This window comes from Homarus americanus, unplaced genomic scaffold (genome assembly GCF_018991925.1).
Source record: "Homarus americanus isolate GMGI-L3 unplaced genomic scaffold, GMGI_Hamer_2.0 scaffold29478, whole genome shotgun sequence".
NCBI classification, from domain to species: Eukaryota; Metazoa; Arthropoda; class Malacostraca; order Decapoda; family Nephropidae; genus Homarus; species Homarus americanus.
This window is the reverse complement of record NW_024747997.1, coordinates 956,113-981,713: the sequence shown is the minus strand read 5'-3', so window position 1 is coordinate 981,713 and position 25,601 is coordinate 956,113. Positions and strand designations below refer to the sequence as shown.

The window sequence follows — 25,601 nt, the reverse complement described above, 5'->3', positions numbered from 1 at the left end:
TCAAGTATAAATCATGGAATGTCGTGTGGTGGAGTGAATTTCTACGTAGATACACCATAATCTCCTGTAAGTAACCAGTGTGAAGGTATCGAACTCTACGGTAAGAAATATAAGAAACACAATATAAGATAATCTTTATATAACATCCACACCCAAACTACTAAATCCATGACATGCTGACGCAACTTATTATACATAAAATATTATTATTTAATTTGTAAAATTATAATCATGACATCTGAGTTATGTAGGAAGAATTACAATAACCAAAATTTAATATACTTAAAGACAACTGGAAGGAGTACTGAAATGCAGCTGAATAATGTATATTTTATTCAGGAACTAAATTGAATATTATTTTACAGTTTGTTTATATATTTCATAATTTCGAAACATGAGGGTTAGAATGTTACTGCGGCAGCCTTCACTGTCAGTCAGTACTTGGGGAACACTTGTAACTCACATACACAGTTGATCACATCACGACCACATTATAGGGGATATATTTTACATTATTATGGTCACGTAAACATAATAGTGGGCAGTGATAGTCAAGATATTACGGAGGTCTCTTTGTAGGTGCCTAAGTTATATTGGTGTTCTATAAGGGTGTACATTATGGTTTTCTGTGGGTTCATGGCTGCCTGTAGACGCCCATAAAGAGAATGTTATTGGTATGGTTATCGTGGATGAAGAATAGGAAGGGCCTATTACATATGAATCGTAACGGGCCCGACAGGGGAACAATGAGTCCCACTGTTGCAGCCGCAGCCTCTGAACCCTCTTCGTTTACTTCTATTACGGCCTTATGGATGGTCTCTTTCACTTTAAGCTGACTTGAAGGATCAAAGATGGACATGTCAGCAGAGTTACTGAAGATGTCTCGGATCCCAAGACGCTGGAGAGCCTGTCGGGAAGATTGGAATATTTTTAACAACATGAAGCAGTGTGTCATCAGTTATGTAACTAGAAAAGTAAACTTAAAGGATCGTTGTGGACAAAGTTTCATCTACATTTTTAAATGCTTCTTCTTGTAGATATTTGATTAGTGTTTGAGGCATCTTGATTAAAAACAAAAAATACAAGAGTTTGTGACTGACTTTTTCCTTGGTTGTGAAGGCAGTAGTGATAAATGCTGTCAGGAAATTTGTTGGCTTGTGAAAATGAACACGTGTCACAATGTTTTGGTGAGAGATTAGGTATTTGGTAAATGCCTTTACTCCGTTGAAATAACTCCAGCCAGCCTCTTCAGATATACTTAAGGTCATGCCAGGTGTGATAGTGATGTTAATTGGTAGGTCGAGAGGTTGAAGGGAAATGGTATTAGGTGGGTTCTAGTTACTAATGTTTGTGGAGTTGGCTGGCCTCTCTCTCTCTCTCTCTCTCTTTTATAGGTTTCTTTATTCTTGTCATTTTATTTTGGGTTGTTTTTCTTTCCGGTTTTGTTTTCTTTTCCGTCATTTTGATTTTACTTTAACTTTATATCATTAATTATTTCCGGCACTATCAAAATGTCACCATTCATAACTTGGCACATAAAAGAAATGCAAAGTTATTCCTTGGTGGGGAGTGTGTCCACAGCCGGATAATTGATGAAGTTTGGATAAACATAGAAAAGCAAGTGACAGTTGTTCTAAAGAGGAGACAAACGGTGAATGGATAGTTTTAACAGCATCATCGTGAACATGAATATAATTCTTACATAATTATTCGTAATTATGCATTTGGCCAGAAAGTTCTTGGTAGTAATTTTGTTATAATTCCAGGTAATACTTGCAGTCCTCGTTATATTAATCTTAAACGTATAAGACACTCACCTCTTTAAGTTCTTCTTTGATCCCCTTTTCCATCTTGAACTTGGGGATCCTGATGAGGACTCTTTGTGTTCTCAATGTGGCGAGGGCAGCTCTGAGAGAGTATGGGTTGAGGTAGGTCAGCATGGCGTCCAGGGGTGTTGTAGTGTTGTCGTCGGTCGCCCCAGAGTCAGGCAGCAGCACAAACATGGACGCGGCCTCTCCCTTGTACGGCAGCTCAAGCACTCTAGCTCCCAGCTCACTTGATATGCCTGCAGCACCAGATAACGTAATTGTTATTTGCTTCACTACAGCAATAATTACACGTCTTCCTATACATAGTTATGATGTTATTGTACTTGTCCCGTCTTTCAGGACAACAGGAATGAGTAATTTTAGTATCATTTACTGTGTTACACTCATTAGTTTTATCCACTTGAAATTTAAAACGGTGATGTCAGTTAACTCACCCCGACGTGCCTTACAGCAGCAACATGTAATGTTTATTTTCCTGCCCTGCTTCAGTACCGTTCATTACCTGTACGTTTAATACGAATTAGAATCACAGTTGCCTGCGGCTTTAACACTCGCCATGTTTCTCTTATTTGTAACATAAAGCCCTTGTCTCTTTCATTATACAGTAATAAATGAATCATAGTTCACTTAATTTAAGATTAAATAATCTAAGCGTCTCCCAAGAGCAGCCAATCCCCAGTTACTCCCCAAATAACTAACTCTTACTGCTCTTTGTTTTATGGAACTTATTATGACAATAAATGGTTAAAAAGTGAACACACTTACACAACAACATGCATCAACAATGAGACAGCCATAATTCACGTCTTATTCATATGCTATACTTGGTCATAAACCTAGTTTATTAAAATGGTGGAGCGTTTATCATATGTGTAAGGACTTTAGCCCGATACCACTGGCTTAAATTATATGTAATTATGATTATTCTTAAAATTCTTGACTAATGAAAGATGTCTCCCACGTTAACAAATATCGATTTTACGTGTGACGTCACGGACAATAATAATAAGGTTACCATAGGGACGCGGTCTAGATAGGTCCCTGCACAGATAGGGAGAGGCGTTTTCTATTCAATGAGTGGTGTTTTAGATGTAAAAATACAACAATGGAAAAATGTTAAAAAGAAAAATTTCGGGGTTCAGGTTTAAGTGTTGGAATTCCTGAATGTTACCCATATTGAGTGAATTATTGACTGTCAAGACTGAATGCATATGGTCTTGTGATCATGTGCAGGTTGTCTTGAGATATTAAATTTGGTTTGATAATTTTACCAAATTTTTTTTAAAGCTGTAACATTTCTGGTACCTACGCAATTTACACTAGAGTTGTCCAGTACTTGCACCAATCGCCATATGTGGTGAATGGAAAGTATGCAAATTAGAGTCTTAACAAACGTGTGTACCCCAGCTCAGAAGAGGCGTGATGTCGTGGATAAGGCGTAGCAACGCCAAGATGAATTTACTTTTATATTTTTTTAGAATAAAGTTTCAACACTTATGTGATGCTTCACTGGCGGAACTAGCTTATTATTGCATATGATTTTCAACCATGTACTGAACTATTATTTGGGCAGGTGATCGCCTCAACTATGGCGAGGAAGGAAACTATGTTGGACAAGCTTTATCTAGAGTCTAGACAAACATACCTGCTTTAAAGTAATCGTTTAGATTCATCATGTCGACTAGTGTGTGTTGGTTTGGGGATGTGAAGAACTTATCCTTGGAGGTGAGGGAAGTCTTGAAGGGTGTGAGCCAGAGGCCCTTGAAGTAAGCGGCGTTAATCAACGCCATGACGACGTTCTTAAGGTCCTGGGGGGTGACCACCTGCGTGATTTTGCTCCGTGTTGTCTCCGACACGAATTGGTTGATCTTGTTGGCTGCCTCGTCGTTCTGAGGGCGGATAAACATGGTATGAGAGAGAGAGAGAGAGAGAGAGAGAGAGAGAGAGAGAGAGAGAGAGAGTTCAGTGACATGTGTGTAGCTGTACTGACCTGGTAGAAGTTGAGGAACTGGACCTCCTCAGAGAGGACCTGGCTCACACAGTCACGGAGGGTAAAGCTCACGTTCACGTACATTCGGTTGGCCAAATCGATCACATAGTCGCTGTTGTTGGCCTGTCGCTCTGCGTATCTGTGTGAGTTGCCGAACATAGGTTTACAATATTGACAGGCACTGCTCAAGTGTAGATTGACAGGTGCTTATACTGTCAGCAATGACATTTAGTCCATATAGCACGTGGACTTTCAACATATAATCAACGACTTCTGTAATGGGCCCCTGTCTCATCAACAGAACATATTATATAAATGGGTCAATACATTTGATATTATATTCAGATTCACCACCCTGTAACTTTCCACTGTCTATGAGTATGACATGAGTTGTACACGTGAGCGGACAACTCTCCCAGGAGGGAGTGACTCGTAGTCAGCATTTCTGCAAGCCCGCACAGCGAGGCCCTCACTCTTTAATCGCTCACATCAACTTATATCGTAAGGACGTGACCTAACGTTTATAATACATAAACGCCGTCCCTTTCTCATTCACTCCTATACAGTGAGACTTACGGTCGATCTTCACTCAGGAAATATATATACAACCCTTTTATAATAAAACAAGGAACTACCGTTTGGGTTTCGTTACTTAAACCCAAATAATAAATATATGTGAAGGACCTGGTTAATTGCACAAGCAGCCGATTCACTTCACCAGCCAGGACTCGAACTCTCGACCTTATGGGTGTGACCAGGGATTGCTACCACCTTACCACAAGGACATTAAAAGCAATCCTAGACTTTGTTATATTTCACACAAAGCCTGTTTATTGAGCTGATGGCGCCATGAACCTCAGGTAAAATGCTACTCCAACCACAGAAGTGGCACAGGCAATCCCCAATTGGAGGTTCACGGCGCCATCAGCTTGATGAACAGGCTTTGTGCTGTTTAGGTCATGGGTCACTAAGGTACAGGTGTGGGTCACTAAGGTACAGGTGTTGGTCATTAAGGTGCAGGTGTGGGTCACTAAGGTGCAGGTGTGGGTCATTAAGGTACAAGTGTGGGTCACTAAGGTACAGGTGCTGGTCGCTAAGGTACAGGTGTGGGTAAGTAAGACAGGTGTGTACTCACAGACGGTCCACGGCCTTGTAAGTGGCCAGGGTATCAGCTGGGTTCTTAAGGTTGAGAACCCGTTGCAGTTGCTCCTGGGTTCTGCCAGCCGACCCGAAGTAGGCCAAGACGAGGGCGTTCCAGATGCTGAAGGGGGAGAAGAAGAAGTTGCCCGTGGCGCTGCCGGGGACGTAGAGCTCCTTGAACAAACCCAAGCTGAAGGGGAGGATGTGGCCCAGGTCAGGGTGGAGTGGTGGGGACTGAGTATCGTTGGTGGTGATACACTGAGGGCTGACCACACCCACTAGCGTCAATAACAACACTGCCGACACAAAGTTTAACATTCTGTGGACGAGAAGAAGAGTGAAGCTGTTATTATCTGAACACTCATTATGTATTGTTTATAAAAAAAGTGTAATGCTACGACTACTTCTACTGTTAATATAACCTTTAATACAACCTATTTGACTACTGCTAATAATGATATATGTAAGAAGCTTTTCATTCTTGCAAGTCATTACCTGAACCATGATAGAGGATGGCTGGATAGGAGCAGATATTTTAATTGTTACCATTCAACAGTTAGTGGGTTATCCTCACTCTTAACAGAATACTAATCCACCGAGTGTTGTTTGATCACCATTCAGCGACTATTGAGCCGCTAATCCACGGATTGGTTGTTTTACCATCAGCTGGTGTACCTAGTAGTGTGCACTCACTTTAGTGCAGAGTGTAACTCCAAGTGTACACAGAAAGATCTCAGTTTTCCACTTGTCTAGGGAATCGAACCTGTGATAATTTTCTTGCTATGCGAATGCTCAACCAAAAACCTGTTCCCATAATGTTTGTATCACAATATTTAAAGTAATTTAAGAACTCATCGCATGATAATGATAAAGGAGAAACGAAAATCTAAGATGAAAAACAAGACGGTCTGTTTTAACGCAAGTGTTGTTTTTATTGGATATATACGTAACACTTCGTCATTGTTCTTTCTTACGCTTATTTTAACACGGTCATGGATTAGCCGTGAGTACCTGATGGTAGTTCACCAAGCTGCTTGATCTTTTGCAGCGTCTCCCACAGGCAGATGTGAACATCACTAAATGTATAGAGTGTGGACAGACATATGGCCACACACTCGAACATTTCGTCTTTAGACCAAAAAAGTAGAACCTTATAGGGACACAGTGTACACAGTGTGTACACAGTGGCACAACACTTCATCTCTGATGACAAGATAGCTGACATACTAAAGGTGTATCCACCCTTCGCATTTCGTATCTAATCAAAATTCTAAGTACCGACTTAAACAATGTACTGGAAATATTCTGTAACTCTCAATGTCATAATATCTGGACCACTGGGTTCTGATAAACACCGTTTTTGCTCTACAGTTCACGGGACCAGTATGGAGGGGGCAATAAACTAGCTACTGTCGGCGGCACATTTGAGAATTCCATTCCCTCATTAAGTTCTTGCCGCAAGTTATTTTTCACGTCTTCACCCCTTGTCGTTCTTGGCCTACCCCAAGCTATCCTCCTCTGCACATTGAAACTCATGAATCTCTTGTCCCAATTTGTCTCTACCATTCTCTTCACATGATAGAACTATCTCAGACTACCTGTAAGCAAAACCTCGCCAGTACTCTCAGTACCCAGCTACGTTTTAGCTCTGAACAGGTTTTTCTATTTTGTAACGTCACCTGACAATTCAATCTCCCCATTGTCATTTCAACTCGCTCAAGCCTATGTGTCATCCTCTTTAAGCGCTAATGTTTCACTGCCATACAGTATATCGCTTGTTATGCCAGTTGCAAAGAACAAAACTTTCAAACAGGGGAAGGCCTCTTGCCGTCAGTTAAGGCAACAATTCCTGCCACGCCTGCCTCGTGTGTCTGAACTAACTTCAACATCACCTCCAGCACTGTTTGTCACCCAGGTAGCAGAACTCCTCGACACAATGAAGGGATATATTCCGTACAACATACTTAGTGAACAACATGCTGCAGTCTGACATCTACACCACTGTACGTCTTGTCCCCCCTCTTATATGCTCACTGCCCCAGAATATTATATTAGGAATCACAGAGTTTTGCCTGAATTAAAATATTTGAAGATTATGCAGTGTGTAATTATATGTTGTCGTTATTTGAAGTATTTTGTTTTGTCAGATATGATTATGTGTAGGGTTTCTTTATTTACTGGTAGGTCATTAAAAGGAGCAACCTTTACGGTTGTAACTTCTTTAAATTAACAATAAAATTTTCAACAAATAATTACAAGAACATATGTATACATGGTATGCCAAGAGTCCTTCAAATTCAAATCTTCAAATTTGTTCTCTTTACTGATCCGTCCACGCAGTTCACTACTCCCGATTTTCCTGTCCCTTATGTCGCCGTTCCTCTAACCGTTACCTGCAATCGACACTGTCCCTTCCGTCGCCATCCAGCTACTCATCACTCCCCAATTTCCTCCGTCGCTCTTCATCGCCACCTTGCCTGCTGTCGCTACTGTAGTGATCTACTCTCCCTACAACTCCTCTCCAGTCCTCGCTTCAGCCAATACTGCTTCACACTCAGCCGCCAGGGTCCACAGCTCTCTCATCCTGCTATCAGCCAGGGCATAAGCTAAATTAAAAATCAAGGGAGGTGTTGGCTGTGCGCCACCTCCCCCACCTGCCCACCATACCTCCGTGTGTTGAAGTTGGCGCCCAATAAGCGGTAAACTACTGTTACGCCGTACACTGGCTATTCATCCTGGAAGTTTCTTAATCTCAGATTTTTTTTCGTAATTAATCGTTGTTAAGTAATCTGTCTGTTATCTGTTAAATAATGGGTCATCCTTTTCTTGGTGCAAATTATTGAAGGTGGCTTCGGGTGAATGATTGAATGAAACAGCTCTTGGTCAAGACGAATTGACCCACAATATGGTGTTGTAAACATAGTGACGTCACTTGCCAAACCCCTGTTGACATATCAGAATTTAACAGTAAACAAAAATGCAACACTTATAGTACAGTAAGTCTTGCATTACACTATAACACAACACAACACTTGATAATACCAGGAGTGTGTAATCGTCTTGTGTTGCAGTGTAGCAACACTGTTAACAATATCAGGCGCTATTAGTAGTGATAATGTAGTAAAACAACAGCAGCATTACCTACCTACTGTTTAGTGTTGACCTACAGTACACAGGTAAGACTGAAGGTGTCTTGTTGTCGTAGCGTCAACCAGGTGAGTTGTGACCAGCACACACCTGAACTTGGGTCTTATATTCTCCCACCTCCGGCCCAGTTACTTACATCGTCACAAACCAGTTCTGACGAACATGCCAGGAGGCTCTTGAGCAGCAACGTGACGTCAGTAAACACGGATATTACGATTCTTTTCCTAGTTTGTGTGGAAGCCCCTGATGGCTGCCCTTCCCACCCTTCTTGAGATTGGAGTTGATTGTGGGTTATGTAAAGGTGATGGAGTATGTTGTTGGAGGGCTGGTGGAGTATGTTGTTGTGGAGGTCATCGACCTACAACCGGGCCTGGAGGGTGGTGGGAGGGGATATGAGTAAAAATAAATTAAAAATAGAAGAGAAAGTCTTTATTGATCTACACCACGAAGATGCCGGAAAACCAGCTTTTGGAAGCGAGACATTGTATGAGCATGGAAACACAGAAGAAGGCAGAGCATTCCACAGTTTGGCTGTATGTTATTCTATAGTGTGACCGACACCTACACAGAAACGGTGGGCACCGCGGGTAAGATGAGGGTTACGAGTCCACGGCCTTGCCAGCGGTACGCATGATGTCAAATCCACCGAACAGTGCCGGCTAAAGTACCTGTAAAAGAGAGAGAGAGAGAGAGAGAGAGAGAGAGAGAGAGAGAGAGAGAGAGAGAGGTAACATTGCGTCGAAGATAAAGGGAAGAAAGATTATCGACTAAAGGAGGAGAGTTAATACGACGAAATGCCTTTGATTTCACTTTATCTAACAGTTAATGAAAAGAAGAGCCATCCCCAAATATGAGAGCAGTACTCTAAGTTAGGACGAATGAATCCCTAATAAACTTGAAGCAACTGCTCAAGAGTAAAGTAGGTGCGGCATCTGTACAGCATTCGGGAGGCAGCTTTAGCTATGTTGAGGACGTGTGACCCATGACATATTAGAGTAAATGGTAAGGCCTAGCATATCTTTTAGAATTTGGCAGAGTGATTGCGTCCTGAAATGTGATTGGTAGAGAAAGAGCGAGAGATCAATCCCTCAACAACAACTGCCATGGTTAGGTTCTCAAGGAAGCTAGAAATTAGAGAACTAAGTGGGGGAGAGAAACCATAAGAGGGAAGTTTAGAAAGCAAAGACTTGTGCTAGGCCCTAACAAATGCTTTGGAAATGTCGAAGGTGGGATATGATATTATGGAAGGATGGTGGAGTATGTTGTGGAGGGATAGTGGTGTATGATGAGGGGGGATGGTGGAGTATATTGTTGTGGATGGATGGTGAAGTATGTTATTGTGGATGAATGGTGGAATATGTTTTTATGGAGGGATGGTGAAATATGTTTTTGTGGAAGGACTGTGGAGTAAGCTATGAAGGGATTTTGGAGTAAGTTGTAGATGGATGGAGGATTATATTGTGGAGGGTGATGGCTTATGTTGATTTGTGGACCGGCACCTTGTCGTGAAGCAGGACCACACTTTGGTCGTCCTTGTTTCTCCCAGATGGATAATGTTGTTCAGTTATCGCATTAGGGCTGCACTAGTGATCATTGTTTTATGTGCAAGGTGGTCAATCAACAGAATCCCTCTGGCATTGTAGAGAATAGAGACCAAGATCTTGTCTGCAGAAGGTTGACTTCTGTAAGGCTTTAGATGATTCTTTTGTATGGATTCCATCTTTGACTTGAGATCCCAGTGATGAAACCAGTTAATCATCTTCCTCACAAGACGGAAGAGGAAGTTGGTTGGTTCCGCTTAATACAGTTCGAAGATGCTCACTTTTGCCAAAATGTGTAATTTTGAGAGATTAAACCTTGAACTGACACTCCGAAGTATTTAATCGTAGCATTAGTGAAATTAACTGAAATTTATTCCCAAATATATAACTATGTGTTGTCCCTTCTAGTAATGTTTTAGCTCAGCATTGTAAAACCTGACGGTCACTCATGTACAGTAGTGTTCTGATGACGGTGAGGGTTGGATAATTATTGACGGGTAGGCAGGTAATGTTGGCGTGGAGGGGTGGTAGTATTGTTTTGGAGGGGTGGTAGTATCGTCTTGGAGGGGTGGTAGTATTGTTTTGGAGGGGTGGTAGTATCGTCTTGGAGGGGTGGTAGTATTGTTTTGGAGGGGTGGTAGTATCGTCTTGGAGGGGTGGTAGTATCGTCTTGGGGTGGTGGTAGTATTGTTTTGGAGGGGTGGTAGTATCGTCTTGGAGGTGGTAGTATCGTCTTGGTGGGTGGTAGTATTGTCTTGGAGGGTGGTAGTATCGTCTTGGAGAATTGGTAGTATCGTCTTGGGGTAGTATTGTCTTGGAGGGTGATAGTATCGTCTTGGAGGGTGGTAATGTCTTGGTGGGGTGTAGTATTGTCTTGGAGGGGTGGGAGTATTGTCTTGGAGGGGTGGTAGTATCGTCTTGGAGGGTGGTAGTATCGTCTTGGGTATTGGAGGTGGTAGTATCGTCTTGGAGAATTGGTAGTATCGTCTTGGAGGGTGGGTAGTATAGTATCGTCTGGGAGGGGTGGTGTATCGTCTTGGAGGGGTGGTAGTATCGTCTGGGAGGTTGGTAGTATCGTCTTGGAGGGTGGTAGTATCGTCTGGGAGGGGTTGGTAGTATCGTCTTGGAGGGTGGTAGTATCGTCTGGGAATGGTAGTATCGTCTTGGTAGTATCGTCTGGGAAGGGTGGTAGTATCGTCTTGGAGGGTGGTAGTATCGTCTGGGGAATTGGTAGTATCGTCTTGGAGGGGTGGTAGTATCGTCTGGGAAGGGTGGTAGTATCGTCTTGGAGGGGAGGTAATATCGTCTGGGAGGGGTGGTAGTATCGTCTTGGAGGGGTGGTAGTATCGTCTTGGAGGGGTGGTAATATCGTCTTGGAGGGGTGGTAATATCGTCTTGGAGGGGTGGTAGTATCGTTTTGGAAGTGTGATTGAGAAATAATGGGAAGGTACCACCGTTGCAAGGAGTGGAAAATTAAATATTAAAGGGAGGAGAACGTCCATGTGTAATGCTTCAACAGTGTATTGATCTGTTACTGACGCAACTTATTATACCCAAAATAATATTTAATTAGCAAGATTATAATCATGTCATGTGTGTTATGCAGGAAGAATTACATTAACAAAAAGTTAATATTGTTAAGACAACTGGAAGGAAGTACTGAAATACAGGGGAATAATGTATATTTTATTCAGGAACTAAATTGAATATTATTTTCCAGGTTGTTTATATATTTCATAATTTCGAAACATTAGGGTTAGAATGTTACTGCGGCAGCCTTCACTGTCAGTCAGTTCTTGGGGAACACTTGTAACTCACATACACAGTTGATCACATCACGACCACATTATAGGGGATATATTTTACATTATTATGGTCACGTAAACATAATAGTGGGCAGTGATAGTCAAGATATTACGGAGGTCTCTTTGTAGGTGCCTAAGTTATATTGGTGTTCTATAAGGGTGTACATTATGGTTTTGTGTGGGTTCAAGGCTGCCTGTAGACGCCCATAAAGAGAATGTTATTGGTATGGTTATCGTGGATGAAGAATAGGAAGGGCCTATTACATATGAATCGTAACGGGGCCGACAAGGGAACAATGAGTCCCACTGTTGCAGCCGCAGCCTCTGAACCCTCTTCGTTTACTTCTATTACGGCCTTATGGATGGTCTCTTTCACTTTAAGCCGACGTAAAGGATCAAAGATGGACATGTCAGCAGAGTCACTGAAGATGTCTCGGATCCCAAGACGCTGGAGAGCCTGTCGGGAAGATTGGAATATTTTTAACAACATGAAGCAGTGTGTCATCAGTTTTGTAACTAGAAATGTAAACTTAAAGGATCGTTGTGGGCAAAGTTTCATCTACATCTTTAAGTGCTTCTTCTTGTAGATATTTGATTAGTGTTTGAGGCATCTTGATTAAAAACAAAAAATACAAGAGTTTGTGACTGACTTTTTCCTTGGTTGTGAAGGCAGTAGTGATAAATGCTGTCAGGAAATTTGTTGGCTTGTGAAAATGAACACGGTGTCACAATGTTTTGGTGAGAGATAGGTATTTGGTAAATGCCTTTACTCCGTTGAAATAACTCCAGCCAGCCTCTTCAGATATACTTAAGGTCATGCCAGGTGTGATAGTGATGTTAATTGGTAGGTCGAGAGGTTGAAGGGAAATGGTATTAGGTGGGTTCTAGTTACTAAAGTTTGTGGAGTTGGCTGGCCTCTCTCTCTCTCTCTCTCTCTCTTTTATAGGTTTCTTTATTCTTGTCGTTTTATTTTGGGTTGTTTTTCTTTCCGGTTTTGTTTTCTTTTCCGTCATTTTGATTTTACTTTAACTTTTTATCATTAATTATTTCCGGCACTATCAAAATGTCACCATTCATAACTTGGCACATAAAAGAAATGCAAAGTTATTCCTTGGTGGGGAGTGTGTCCACAGCCGGATAATTGGTGAAGTTTGGATAAACATAGAAAAGCAAGTGACAGTTGTTCTAAAGAGGAGACAAACGGTGAATGGATAGTTTTAACAGCATCATCGTGAACATGAATATAATTCTTACATAATTATTTATTCGTAATTATGCATTTGGCCAAAAAGTTCTTGGGAGTAATTTTGCTATATTTCCAGGTATTACTTGCAGTCCTCGTTATAATAATCTTAAACGTATAAGACACTCACCTCATTAAGTTCTTTTTTGATCAACTTTTCCATCTTGAACTTGGGGATCCTGATGTCGACTCTTTGTCCTCTCAGTGTGGCGAGGGCAGCTTTGAGAGTGTATGGGGTGAGGCGGGTCAGCATGGCGTCCAGGGGTGTTGTGGTGTTGTCGTCGGTCGCCGCAGAGTCAGGCAGAAGCACAAACATGGACGCAGCCTCTCCCTTGTATGGCAGCTCAAGCACTGTAGCTCCCAGCTCACTTGATTTTCCTGCAGCACCAGATAACTTAATTGTTATTTGCTTCACTACAGCAATAATTACACGTCTTCCTATACATAGTTATGATGTTATTGTACTTGTCCACTCTTTCAGGACAGCAGGAATGAGTAATTTTAATATCATTTACTCGTGTTACACTCATTGCTTCTATCCACTTGAAATTTAAAACGGTGATATCAGTTAACTTACCCCGACGTGCCTTACAGCATTTGACAGGGTATGGCACAAGTCTTTGCTATTTAAACTTCCCTCTTTTGGTTTCTCTCCCCCACTTTGTGCTCTCATCTCTAGCTTCCTTGAGAATCGATCCATGGCAGTTGTTGTCGAGGGATCAATTTCTCGCTCTTTCTCTACCAATAGTGACGTCCCACAGGGTTCTGTTCTTTCACCAACTCTCTTCCTTCTTTTTATCAATGATTTACTTCACACTACAACTAATTCTATCCATTCTTACGCCGATGATTCTACTCTTCACTCTTCCTCACATTTTCCCCTTCCTCCTAACTCTCAAACTAGATCTGTTTCTAGAACTGATATCATTACTTCTATCAACGCGGATCTGTGCAGCATCTCTGAATGGGGCGATACAAACTTGGTTAAGTTCAATAGTCACAAAACTCCATTTTTACCAATTATACTTTGTAAATTAGACGATCTCCCACCAATTACATTTGAGGACGCTATCATCCTCCCACATTCTGAAATAAATATGTTAGGCCTCACCATTTCCTCCAATATGTCCTGGAAATCACATATTCTTAGTATAACTAAAGCTGCCTCCCGGAAGTTGGGAATGCTGTACAGATGCCGCAGCTATTTCACTCCTGAGCAGTTGCTCCAAGTATATAAGAGATTCATTCGTCCTAACTTGGAGTACTGTTCTCATATCTGGGGTGGCTCTTCTTCTGTCCAACTATTAGATAGGGTGGAATCAAAGGCATTTCGTCTTATTAACTCTCCTCCTTTAGTCGACAATCTCTCTCCCCTTTCCCTTCGCCGCAATGTTGCTTCACTCTCTCTCTTTTACAGGTACTTTAACGGGCAATGTTCAGTGGATTTGGCATCCTGTGTACCGCCGGCAAGGCCGTGGGTTCGTAACACACGTCTTGCCCGCGGTGCCCACCATTTCTCTGTGGATGTCGGTCACACGAGAATAACCCGTTATAGTACCTCCTTCTTTCCTCACACAGCCAAACTGTTGAATGCTCTGCCTTCTTCTGTGTTTCCTTGCTCTTACAATCTGTCTCACTTTAAAAACCTGGTTTTCCGGCATCTTCGTGGTGTAGATTAATACAGTATACCTTTTTTTCTATATTTTCAATTTCTTTCCATTCTTTTTTTTTCGCCCTTCAGGCTCCGTTGTGGGTCGTTTGATCTGTGCCCGGGTGGACTAATTCCCGTAAAAAAAAACAAAAAAAAAGACATGTAATGTTTATTTTCCTGCCCTGCTTCAGTACCGTTCATTACCTGTACGTTTAATACGAATTAGAATCACAGTTGCCTGCAACTTAAATACTCGCCATGTTTCTCTTATTTGTAACATGAAGTTACAAACATAGATGTCATGTAATTACAGTTAATTGCCTCTTGTCTCTTTCATTGTACAGTAATAAATGAATCATAGTTCACTTAATTTAAGATTAAATAATCTAAGCGTCTCCCAAGAGCAGCCAATCCCCAGTTACCCCCCAAATACCTAACTCTTACTGCTCTTTGTTTTATGGAACTTATTATGATAATAAATGGTTAAAAAGTGAACACACTTACACAACAACATGCATCAACAATGAGACAGCCATAATTCACGTCTTATTCATCTGCTATACTTGGTCATAAACCTAGTTTATTAAAATGGTGGAGCGTTTATCATATGTGTAAGGACTTTAGCCCGATACCACTGGCTTAAATTATATAAAATTATGATTATTATTAAAATTCTTGACAAATTAAAGATGTCTCCCACGTTAACAAATATCGATTTTACGTGTGACGTCACGGACAATAATAATATAAGGTTACAATAGGGACGCGGTCTAGATAAGTCCCTGCACAGATAGGGAGAGGCGTTTTCTATTCCATGAGTGGTGTTTTAGATGTAAAAATACAACAATGGAAAAATGTTAAAAAGAAAAATTTCGGGGTTCAGGTTTATGTGTTGGAATTCCTGAATGTTACCCATATTGAGTGAATTATTGACTGTCAAGACTGAATTCATATGGTCTTGTGATCATGTGCAGGTTGTCTTCAGATATTAAAATTGGTTTGATAATTTTACCAGAATTATTTTAAAGCTGTAACATTTCTGGTACCTATGCAATTTACACTAGAGTTGTCCAGTACTTGCACCAATCGCCATATGTGGTGAATGGAAAGTATGCAAATTAGAGTCTTAACAAACGTGTGTACCCCAGCTCAGAAGAGGCGTGATGTCGTGGATAAGGCGTAGCAACGCCAAGATGAATTTACTTTTATATTTTTTTTGGAATTAAGTTTCAACACTTATGTGATGCTTCACTGGCGGAACTAGCTTATTATTGCATATGAATTTCAACCATGTACTGGCCTATTATTTGGGCAGGTGATCGCCTCAACTATGGCGAGGAAGGAAACTATGTTGGACAAGCTTTATCTTGAGTCTAGACAAACATACCTGCTTTAAAGTAATCGTTTAGATTCATCATGTCGACTAGTGTGTGTTGGTTTGGGGATGTGAAGAACTTATCCTTGGAGGTGAGGGAAGTCTTGAAGGGTGTGAGCCAGAGGCCCTTGAAGTAAGCGGCGTTAATCAACGCCATGACGACGTTCTTAAGGTCCTGGGGGGTGACCACCTGCGTGATTTTGCTCCGTGTTGTCTCCGACACGAATTGGTTGATCTTGTTGGCTGCCTCGTCGTTCTGAGGGCGGATAAACATGGTATGAGAGAGAGAGAGAGAGAGAGAGAGAGAGAGAGAGAGAGAGAGAGAGAGTTCAGTGACATGTGTGTAGCTGTACTGACCTGGTAGAAGTTGAGGAACTGGACCTCCTCAGAGAGGACCTGGCTCACACAGTCACGGAGGGTAAAGCTCACGTTCACGTACATTCGGTTGGCCAAATCGATCACATAGTCGCTGTTGTTGGCCTGTCGCTCTGCGTATCTGTGTGAGTTGCCGAACATAGGTTTACAATATTGACAGGCACTGCTCAAGTGTAGATTGACAGGTGCTTATACTGTCAGCAATGATAAAGCTGTTTCATTATATATATATATATATATATATATATATATATATATATATATATATATATATATATATATATATATATATATATATATATATATATATATATATATATATTTATATATATATATATATATATATATATATATATATATATATATATATTTATATATATATGTAACCGGTCGGAATTTACTGGACTTTAATTTCCCACTTGGCTTGGGGTTTATGAAAGATTATTAGATGGTAATTGCAGTGGAAGCGCCCCTTTGTGAGAAATCCCGAATCAGCACAAGAACACTTAAATTTACTAAACAAAATGACTTGTCCGTGACCCGTGGAAGGATAGCGACCCTGTCTGAGATCGAATGAGATTTACTTGTTATACTACAATAGTGCAACACAGGTGGACGGGCGCACGGGGATGTCCTGTAGGTCCGATCGCTTTCACGTGACTGAGAGAGAGCCCTCCTCGTGTCCTCTCAAGGCGTTAGCTTAGGCCTACGTGACATATTTTCCGCCTAACTAATAACTCATTGGGACACCCGTAACACTATTCAGACTGATAGACGATCTATAATAATTTCAAATTCAATAATAGTCCCTTAACTTCATGAATCTCATCATATTAATTCGGCAAATTACATTTAATCTCATATAGACCTAGTTCCACAACCTCTCGCTATGTGCGGGGAGCGCTCTCTTCCCTCAGACGACCTTGAAAACTCAGTATCGTCAATGGCGCGGCGTTTGAAATTACACTGAAATTTCTGAATATTACAATCGACCCCCCTAAAAAAAGACAGCACTGTCCTCATGTGCTGAGAAAACATGCATACGACCCCCCTAGAAATTTGTTCTAAGAAACTGCATCTCACCCCTTTAACGTGCTAAACGCAGCATTCCCGTCTTCTCTTCTCCCCTTCTCTCTCCCGCTAACATTCGACCCCCTAAAAAAAGACAGCACTGTCCTCATGTGCTGAGAGAACAACTTAGAAACCAACTTCAACTCTGCCGTATTCCAACTCGCAGCCAGCAACTCCATTTCTTGCCTAGCCCAACTCAAAACCAACCAGAACATCACGCTCCCCTTTTGCGTGGCCCTTAACTAGAGAACCAATGTCAAAATTAATACCAGTCCAAAACAAACATGCTCTCCTTTGCCTGGCCCTTGAACTAAGAGGAACCAATGTCAAAACAATACTCAGTCCAACTCAAACATGCTCTCCTTTGCCTGGCCCTTGAACTAATAGGAACCAGTGGCAAAACAATACTCAGTCCACACGAACGCTCTCACGTCTTCAATGATCAACTCAATCCACGTCTTCGAACCTCATGCCGGCAGACCAACCCTCTGACAATGTACCAGTCCATATTAGTGAGGCCCTGGACATTACAACCGTACTCTCAATCCCGCTCATGACAGCAACCACTACTCAACGCACATCTCTGACCTAACCATCTCTCCAATCCCCTCTGCCCTACTCACGACTCCTCCAACTCACCCTCGACAACCTGCCTTTTCTCATTACCATGCACACCTAAACTGTAATCGGTCGGCTTCGTCTTGTCTCTCAGCTGGAGGGCTCGATCAACCTCTCTGAACTACTTACGTACCCCTGTATTTTTCCACTTGGACCTGACACTTCCTTGACTGCTGGACGTGTGCCTGACATTCACCCCTTGTTTCCTCCCTGAACCGTTGAATGTGTGCCTGAAACTCCCACTTGAACCTGTTTACCCGTGCTTGATAATCCCTCTTTAGGTCCGCGAACTCCTCTCTCAGCTGTACCAAGGTCTCGTGGCTGTCTCTCTTCCTCCTCATTTTTATCTCTACTGTCAAGCCTAACCAACTCAATCCGGGCACAAGGATGAGCATCAGTGCGAGTTCAATCCCTACCATTACTAACCAACACATGATGGCGTTCATTAACCCAACCACAGAACTATCAGTCACGACATTAAAAACTACGCTCTGCTACCATTTGTAACCTGTCGGAATTTACTGGACTTTAATTTCCCACTTGGCTTGGGGTTTATGAAAGATTATTAGATGGTAATTGCAGTGGAAGTGCCCCTTTGGGAGAAATCCCGAACCAGCACAAGAACACTTAAATTTACTAAACAAAATGACTTGTCCGTGACCCGTGGAAGGATAGCGTCTGTGACTGGGATGAATGAGACACACTGTTAAATTTACACTTATATTCCCTCCAACACTACAAACACAATCAAATAATGGTACACCAATATGCTCACCTCTTAACCTGAACCTAAAACACTACTCTGGGGAATAAAGGTTATACCTGAGATTGAAATTATTAGAAACTCAGACAATGCCTCATTAGACAACAATAAATTTAAAGTATTAAGAAATGTTGTTTGCACGCATGAAACAGGCCTTAAGGGCTTTCAACAAAATAATATCAACCACTGAGAAAATGGTATTAACAAAATAGGAAATTAATAACTCTACAATGAATAGGCCTTAAGGGCACTCAACACAATTATGTCCAGCACTGAGAAAATGGTATAGAAAAATAAAAACTTATTAACTCCACCCTGAATAGGCCTTCAGGGCACTCAATAGAATTAGGTTGCACCAACCGATGCACACTTCCTATCCTAACTTAACACTACTCTGGGGAACAAAGGTTATATCCGAGATCGGAATTACAAAGAAAAATTAAATGCATTAAAGGAACTAAATCACAGTATCACTCTGGTGTCAATTAGTGAAACAAACATTAAAAAACAATAGTATCAAAATCATTTAAGAAATATTAAACTACACACATCAAGATAATATCAGTAACTGAAAAAAATGGTATTAACTACACCCAAAATATTATCACTATTATTAAGATATTACTGAGTCCACCAATACCTGGGAACCCTGCTTCACCCAACTCAACATACACCTGTAATAAGGGAGATAAAATGTTTCTCTAGGCATCCCCTAGACTCCTGGTCTTAGTGTGTGACCATTAATTTATTCAGATAGCCTCAGTGTACTCTCAGTGTGCCCATGGGCGGGAAGAGAGAATGCCAGCAGGTGACCCTAGCCAGTAGGTAATACTTCTAGCTGACCGAAAACACGTGGTGCTGTGCACCCACATGGGAAGAACTGATCACCCAATGCTGATGCTGGTCCTGTGTCGTTTTAGTTGTCGGGAGCACTTGCTCACTCAAGAGATCCCTTGATATCCCCGCTGACCAGTGACAAGCCTGCACTGATCGTTCCAACTGCGACAATCGCTAATCATCAATCATCAACGGCAGTCTCAAACGGCAGTCAATCTCTGGCAGTCATCACTCTCGCAGTCAATTTCTCGCAGTCAAGTGGGTTCTGACGGAAACCCTGAAATGAACTCACTGTTAGCTCTTGTTAACTTTATCACTGCCGTATCTAAACCCTGTCTGAGATCGAATGAGACTTACTTGTTATACTGCAATAGTGCAACACAGGTGACTAGGCCATGTGACTATTTCTGTGGACGGGCGGTCGGGGATGTCCTGTAGGTCCGATCGCTTTCACGTGACTGAGAGAGAGCCCGCCTCCTGTTCTCTCAAGGCGTTAGCTTAGGCCTACGTGACATATTTTCCGCCTAACTAATAACTCCTTGGGACACCCGTAACACTATTCAGACTGATAAACGATCTATAATAATTTAAAATTCAATAATAGTCCCTTAACTTCATGAATCGCATCATTATTAATTTGGCAAATTACATTTAATCTCATATAGGCCTAGTTCCACAACCTCTCGCTATGTGCGGGGAACGCTCTCTTCCCTCAGACGACCTTGAAAACTTAGTATCGCCAATGGCGCGGCATTTGAAATTACACTGAAATTTCTGAATATTACATTTATATATATATATATATATATATATATATATATATATATATATATATATATATATATATATATATATATATATATAATATATATATATATATATATATATATATATATATATATATATATATATATATATATATATATATGCAAGTAAATCACTGTAGGTGGTATATGCTAAGGAAAGAAGAAAACACGAACTTCGTGTTTTCTTCTTTCCTTGTGGTTATCAGCATATATATATATATATATATATATATATATATATATATATATATATATATATATATATATATATATATATATATATATTTATTTATTTATTTCATTTAGTCCATATAACACGTGGACTTTCAATATATAATCAACGACCTCACCAGCCAGGACTCGAACTCTCGACCTTATGGGTGTGACCAGGGATTGCTACCACCTTACCACAAGGACATTAAAAGCAATCCTAGACTTTGTTATATTTCACACAAAGCCTGTTTATTGAGCTGATGGCGCCATGAACCTCAGGTAAAATGCTACTCCAACCACAGAAGTGGCACAGGCAATCCCCAATTGGAGGTTCACGGCGCCATCAGCTTGATGAACAGGCTTTGTGCTGTTTAGGTCATGGGTCACTAAGGTACAGGTATAAGAACATAAGAACATAAGAATGGAGGAAACTGCAGCAGGCCTATTGACCCATACTGGGCAGTCCCGCTTATACCCAACCCCTATTGCTCATATAAGCATCCAACCTATGTTTGAAGCTATCCAGCGTATTCGAGTTAATGATGATATTTGGTAACTTGTTCCATTCATCCACTACTCTGTTTCCAAACCAGTGTTTACCTATTTCACGCCGAAATCTAAATTTGTCTAATTTAAAACCATTGTTACGAGTTCGCTCCTGGTTGGATAGTTTGAGTACCTTTGTAATGTCCCCTTTGTTTAACCCTGACTTCCATTTATACACCTCTATCATGTCGCCCCTCACTCTACGTCTCTCGAGGGAGTGCAAATTAAGATGCTTTAACCTGTCTCTGTATTCAAGGTTCCTAATGCCCGGGATTAGTCTTGTCATTCTCCTCTGGATTCTTTCCAATGATTCTATATCCATTCTGTAATACGGTGACCAGAACTGAACTGCATAATCCAGGTGAGGTCTCACAAGCGCTAGATATAATTTTAAGATGACCTCGCTAGTCTTGTAACTAACACTCCTTTGTATGAACCCAAGTACTTTATTAGCCTTGTTACGAGCAAAAACACATTGTTTACTTGGCTTAAGATTCCTACTTATCATTACTCCTAAATCTCTCTGGATTCCACAATGGCATCGTTGTTCATCTGGTAACTGGTTTCCCTGTTTACATCTCCTATACTGAGTACTTTACATTTGTCCACATTGAATTTCATCTGCCATTTTTCCGACCATTCGAAAAATTTGTTTAGATCTTCCTGTAGTTTTGCAGAGTCCTCATCAGATTTAATTACACGTCCTATTTTAGTGTCATCAGCAAATTTACTTATGTTGCTGTCTATGCCGATATCTATGTCGTTTATGTATATAATAAATAATAATGGTCCAAGTACTGAGCCTTGGGGAACTCCACTAGTGACGTTGCTCCAATGCGATTTAGTGCCGTTTATGCTCACTCGCTGTTTCCTGTCCTGTAACCACGCCCTAATCCATTTAAGGATATTACCTTTGATGCCATGCGCTTCTACCTTTCTAATAGTCTTTCGTGGGGGACTCTGTCGAAGGCTTTGCTAAAGTCGAGATATACCACATCATAATTGTGTCCCTCGTCCACCAATTCGAAAACTGATGAGAAGAATGTTAATAGATTAGTTAGACATGAACGCCCGCTTGTGAAGCCATGTTGGGAATCATTGATCAACTTGTGCTTCTCCAGGTGGTTTCGAATAGAGTTTGAAATAATTGATTCTAGTAATTCACCTACTATTGATGTTAGACTGATTGGGCGATAGTTAGAGGATAGTGATCTATCCCCCTTCTTGAAAATCGGTACAGTATTACATTCGCTATCCTCCAGGATTCTGGTACGACACCTGGTTTTAATGACATGTTAAACGACTTTGCTAAGGGCATACTAAGCTCATCTTTACATTCCTTTAATACTCTGGCAAATATCTCATCAGGACCAGGTGACTTATTAGGTTTCAGTTTGTCTATTTGCTTTTCTTATCTCGGTTTTAACCCTACCGGCCAATACCTTATAATACTCCCGGAGGTAAAATTCGCCACGATTTATGCTTCTACCTATAGCCTTCCTTTGGCCAATAATGTTCTTTAAATAATTATTTATCCATTTAGGGTCATTGTTGTCTGATCTGAGTTTTTGTATGGTATGTTCTGCGTTTGTGCATTAAGTAACTCGTTATTTTAATTGTCGTGGAACTCGGCAGTCTCAGATCTCGTTATCAGGTCGGTGTCATCTGTCAGGTTCACATCCATGCGTGACACCCCCTCTCCCAGCTGCCTCTTTAAACTATCAAAGTTTGCCCTTCTGAAATCTGGGACTTTAATGGAATTCCCTTTACGTCTGACCAGAAAATCTAACTGGAATCTAATTTCTTTGTGATCGCTGTTTGCAAGTTCGTTCCCTACCTCGACATTGCTAATGAGGTTTTCTCTGTTCGACAGAACTAAATCGAGTATATTATTACCCCGGGTGGGTTCGGTTATATGTTGACTTAGGAAACAGCCCTGGATCGTTTCGAGGAAATCCTCTAATTCTGAATTACCGGTAAGGTCAGTCCAATCTATTTGGCCAAGGTTAAAATCCCCTACTATACAGGCTTTGTTGTGTATGGAAGCCCTGCGCATTTCATCCTAGATAAGTCGCTCATTAATTCTATCAAGATTGGGAGGTCTATATATTACTCCTATGATTAATTTTTCCCTACCGTCGATTAATTCTATCCAAATTGTTTCTGTATTCGGCTCAGTTTTTATTTCCTTATTTATTTCGCACTTCAGATTATCCCTGACATAGATGGCTACTCCGCCTCCTTTCCTGGACGGCCTATCAGTATCGAACAATTTGTAATCCGCAATTTGGTATTCGACCGGTAACTCACGTGAGTCTAGGTTGATCCATGTTTCAGTGAATGCTATATCGATTTTTCCGGTACATACCAAGGCCCTAATATCATCCATTTTGTTTCTCATACCTCTACTGTTCGCGTAGTAGACATTTAAGTTAGTCATGTTCTGAGTCCTCCCTTTGCCGCGTTTAGGTTTAAACGCCCTGTCTAATTGAGTTTTGTCATCATCCTAACACTATTTCCCTGTAATCTTTCACTTTGTTTACCCGCTCCCACTGCAGTCTCCTCCACCCCGTGCCGTCATTAAGGTACAGGTGTGGGTCACTAAGGTACAGGTGTTGGTCATTAAGGTGCAGGTGTGGGTCACTAAGGTACAGGTGTTGGTCATTAAGGTACAGGTATGGGTCAGTAAGGTGCAGGTGTGGGTCACTAAGATACAGGTGTGGTTCACTAAGGTACAGGTGTTGGTCGCTAAGGTACAGGTGTGGGTAAGTAAGACAGGTGTGTACTCACAGACGGTCCACGGCCTTGTAAGTGGCCAGGGTATCAGCTGGGTTCTTAAGGTTGAGAACCCGTTGCAGTTGCTCCCGGGTTCTGCCAGCCGACCCGAAGTAGGCCAAGACGAGGGCGTTCCAGATGCTGAAGGGGGAGAAGAAGAAGTTGCCCGTGGCGCTGCCGGGGACGTAGAGCTCCTTGAACAAACCCAAGCTGAAGGGGAGGATGTGGCCCAGGTCAGGGTGGAGTGGTGGGGACTGAGTATCGTTGGTGGTGATACACTGAGGGCTGACCACACCCACTAGCGTCAATAACAACACTGCCGACACAAAGTTTAACATTCTGTGGACGAGAAGAAGAGTGAAGCTGTTATTATCTGAATACTCATTATGTATTGTTTATAAAAAAAATGTAATGCTACGACTACTTCTACTGTTAATATAACCATTACTACAACCAATTTGACTACTGCTAATAATGATATATGTAAGAAACTTTTCATTCTTGCAAGTCATTACATGGCTTATGATATCGGATGGATGAATCGGAGCAGATATTTTAATTGTTACCATTCAACAGTTAGTGGGTTATCCTCACTCTTAACAGAATACTAATCCACCGAGTGTTGTTTGATCACCATTCAGCGGCTATTGAGCCGCTAATCCACGGATTGGTTGTTTTACCATCAGCTGGTGTACCTAGTAGTGTGCACTCACTTTAGTGCAGAGTGTAACTCCAAGTGTACACAGAAGGATCTCAGTTTTCCACTCGTCTTGGGAATCGAACCTGTGATAATTTTCTTGCTATGCGAATGCTCAACCAAAAACCTGTTCCCATAATATTTGTATCACAATATTTAAAGTAATTTAAGAACTCATCGCATGATAATGATAAAGGAGAAACGAAAATTTAAGATGAAAAAAAAAAGACGGTCTGTTTTAACGCAAGTGTTTTGCTTTTATTGGATATGTACGTAACACTTCGTCATTGTTCTTTTTTACGCTTATTTTAACACGTTCGTGGATTAGCCGTGAGTACCTGATGGTAGTTCACCAAGGTGCTTGATCTTGTGCAGCGTCTCCCACAGGCAGATGTGAACATCACTAAATGTAAAGAGTGTGGACAGACATATGGCCACACACTCGAACATTTCGTCTTTAGACTTAAAAAGTAGAACAAAACTTTGAAACAGGGGAAGGCCTCTTGCCGTCAGTTAAGGCAACAATTTCTTCAACCTCTTCCAGCCACACCTGCCTTGTGTGTCTGAACTAACTTCAACATCACCTCCAGCACTGATTGTCACCCAGGTAGCAGAACTCCTCGACACAATGAAGGTATATATTCCGTAAAACATACTTAGTGAACAACATGCTGCAGTCTGACATCTTGTTCCCCCCTTATATGCTCACTGCCTCGGAATATTATATTAGGAATCACAGAGTTTTGCCTGAATTAAAATATTTGAAGATTATGGAGTGTGTAATTATATGTTGTCGTTATTTGAAGTATTTTGTTTTGTCAGATATGATTATGTGTAGGGTTTCTTTATTTACTGGTAGGTCATTAAAAGGAGCAACCTTTACGGTTGTAACTTCTTTAAATTAACAATAAAATTTTCAACAAAATAATTACAAGAACATATGTATACATGGTATGCCAAGAGTCCTTCAAATTCAAATCTTCAAATTTGTTCTCTTCACCGAATCCGTCCACGCAGTTCACTACTCCCGATTTTCCTGTCCCTTCTGTCGCCGTTCCTCTAACCGTTACCTGCAATCGACACTGTCCCTTTCGTCGCCATCCAGCGACTCTGTCACTCCCCAATTTCCTCCGTCGCTCTTCATCGCCACCTTGCCTGCTGTCGCTACTGTATCTACTC

The 25,601-nt window shown here is 41.2% G+C and overlaps 1 protein-coding gene across 1 annotated transcript; it reads right to left on the bottom strand.

Moving 5' to 3' along the window:
* Nucleotides 1–316: 316 nt before the first annotated feature.
* On the bottom strand, nucleotides 317–25,601 carry LOC121879929. Its single transcript, XM_042386746.1, has 12 exons — nucleotides 25,493–25,601; nucleotides 23,741–24,064; nucleotides 16,079–16,217; nucleotides 15,734–15,977; nucleotides 12,826–13,073; nucleotides 11,647–11,909; nucleotides 8,105–8,164; nucleotides 4,955–5,278; nucleotides 3,820–3,958; nucleotides 3,475–3,718; nucleotides 1,818–2,065; nucleotides 317–907 (listed from the first exon to the last, which is right to left on the bottom strand). The coding sequence occupies exons 1-12, from the start codon at nucleotides 25,564–25,566 to the stop codon at nucleotides 635–637; spliced, it is 2,580 nt and encodes an 859-aa protein (XP_042242680.1). The 5' UTR covers nucleotides 25,567–25,601; the 3' UTR covers nucleotides 317–634.

What these genes read in the sequence shown, in the direction of transcription:
- LOC121879929 (XM_042386746.1), bottom strand. Translation starts at nt 25,566, where the DNA reads ATGAAGAGCGACGGAGGAAATTGGGGAGTGACAGAGTCGCTGGATGGC. An exon ending in AGGGACAGTGTCGATTGCAG is followed by an intron (nt 24,065 to 25,492) that starts GTAACGGTTAGA and finishes TCTCGTCCACAG; the next exon opens with AATGTTAAACTTTGTGTCGG. An exon ending in TACAAGGCCGTGGACCGTCT is followed by an intron (nt 16,218 to 23,740) that starts GTGAGTACACAC and finishes CAACTCACACAG; the next exon opens with ATACGCAGAGCGACAGGCCA.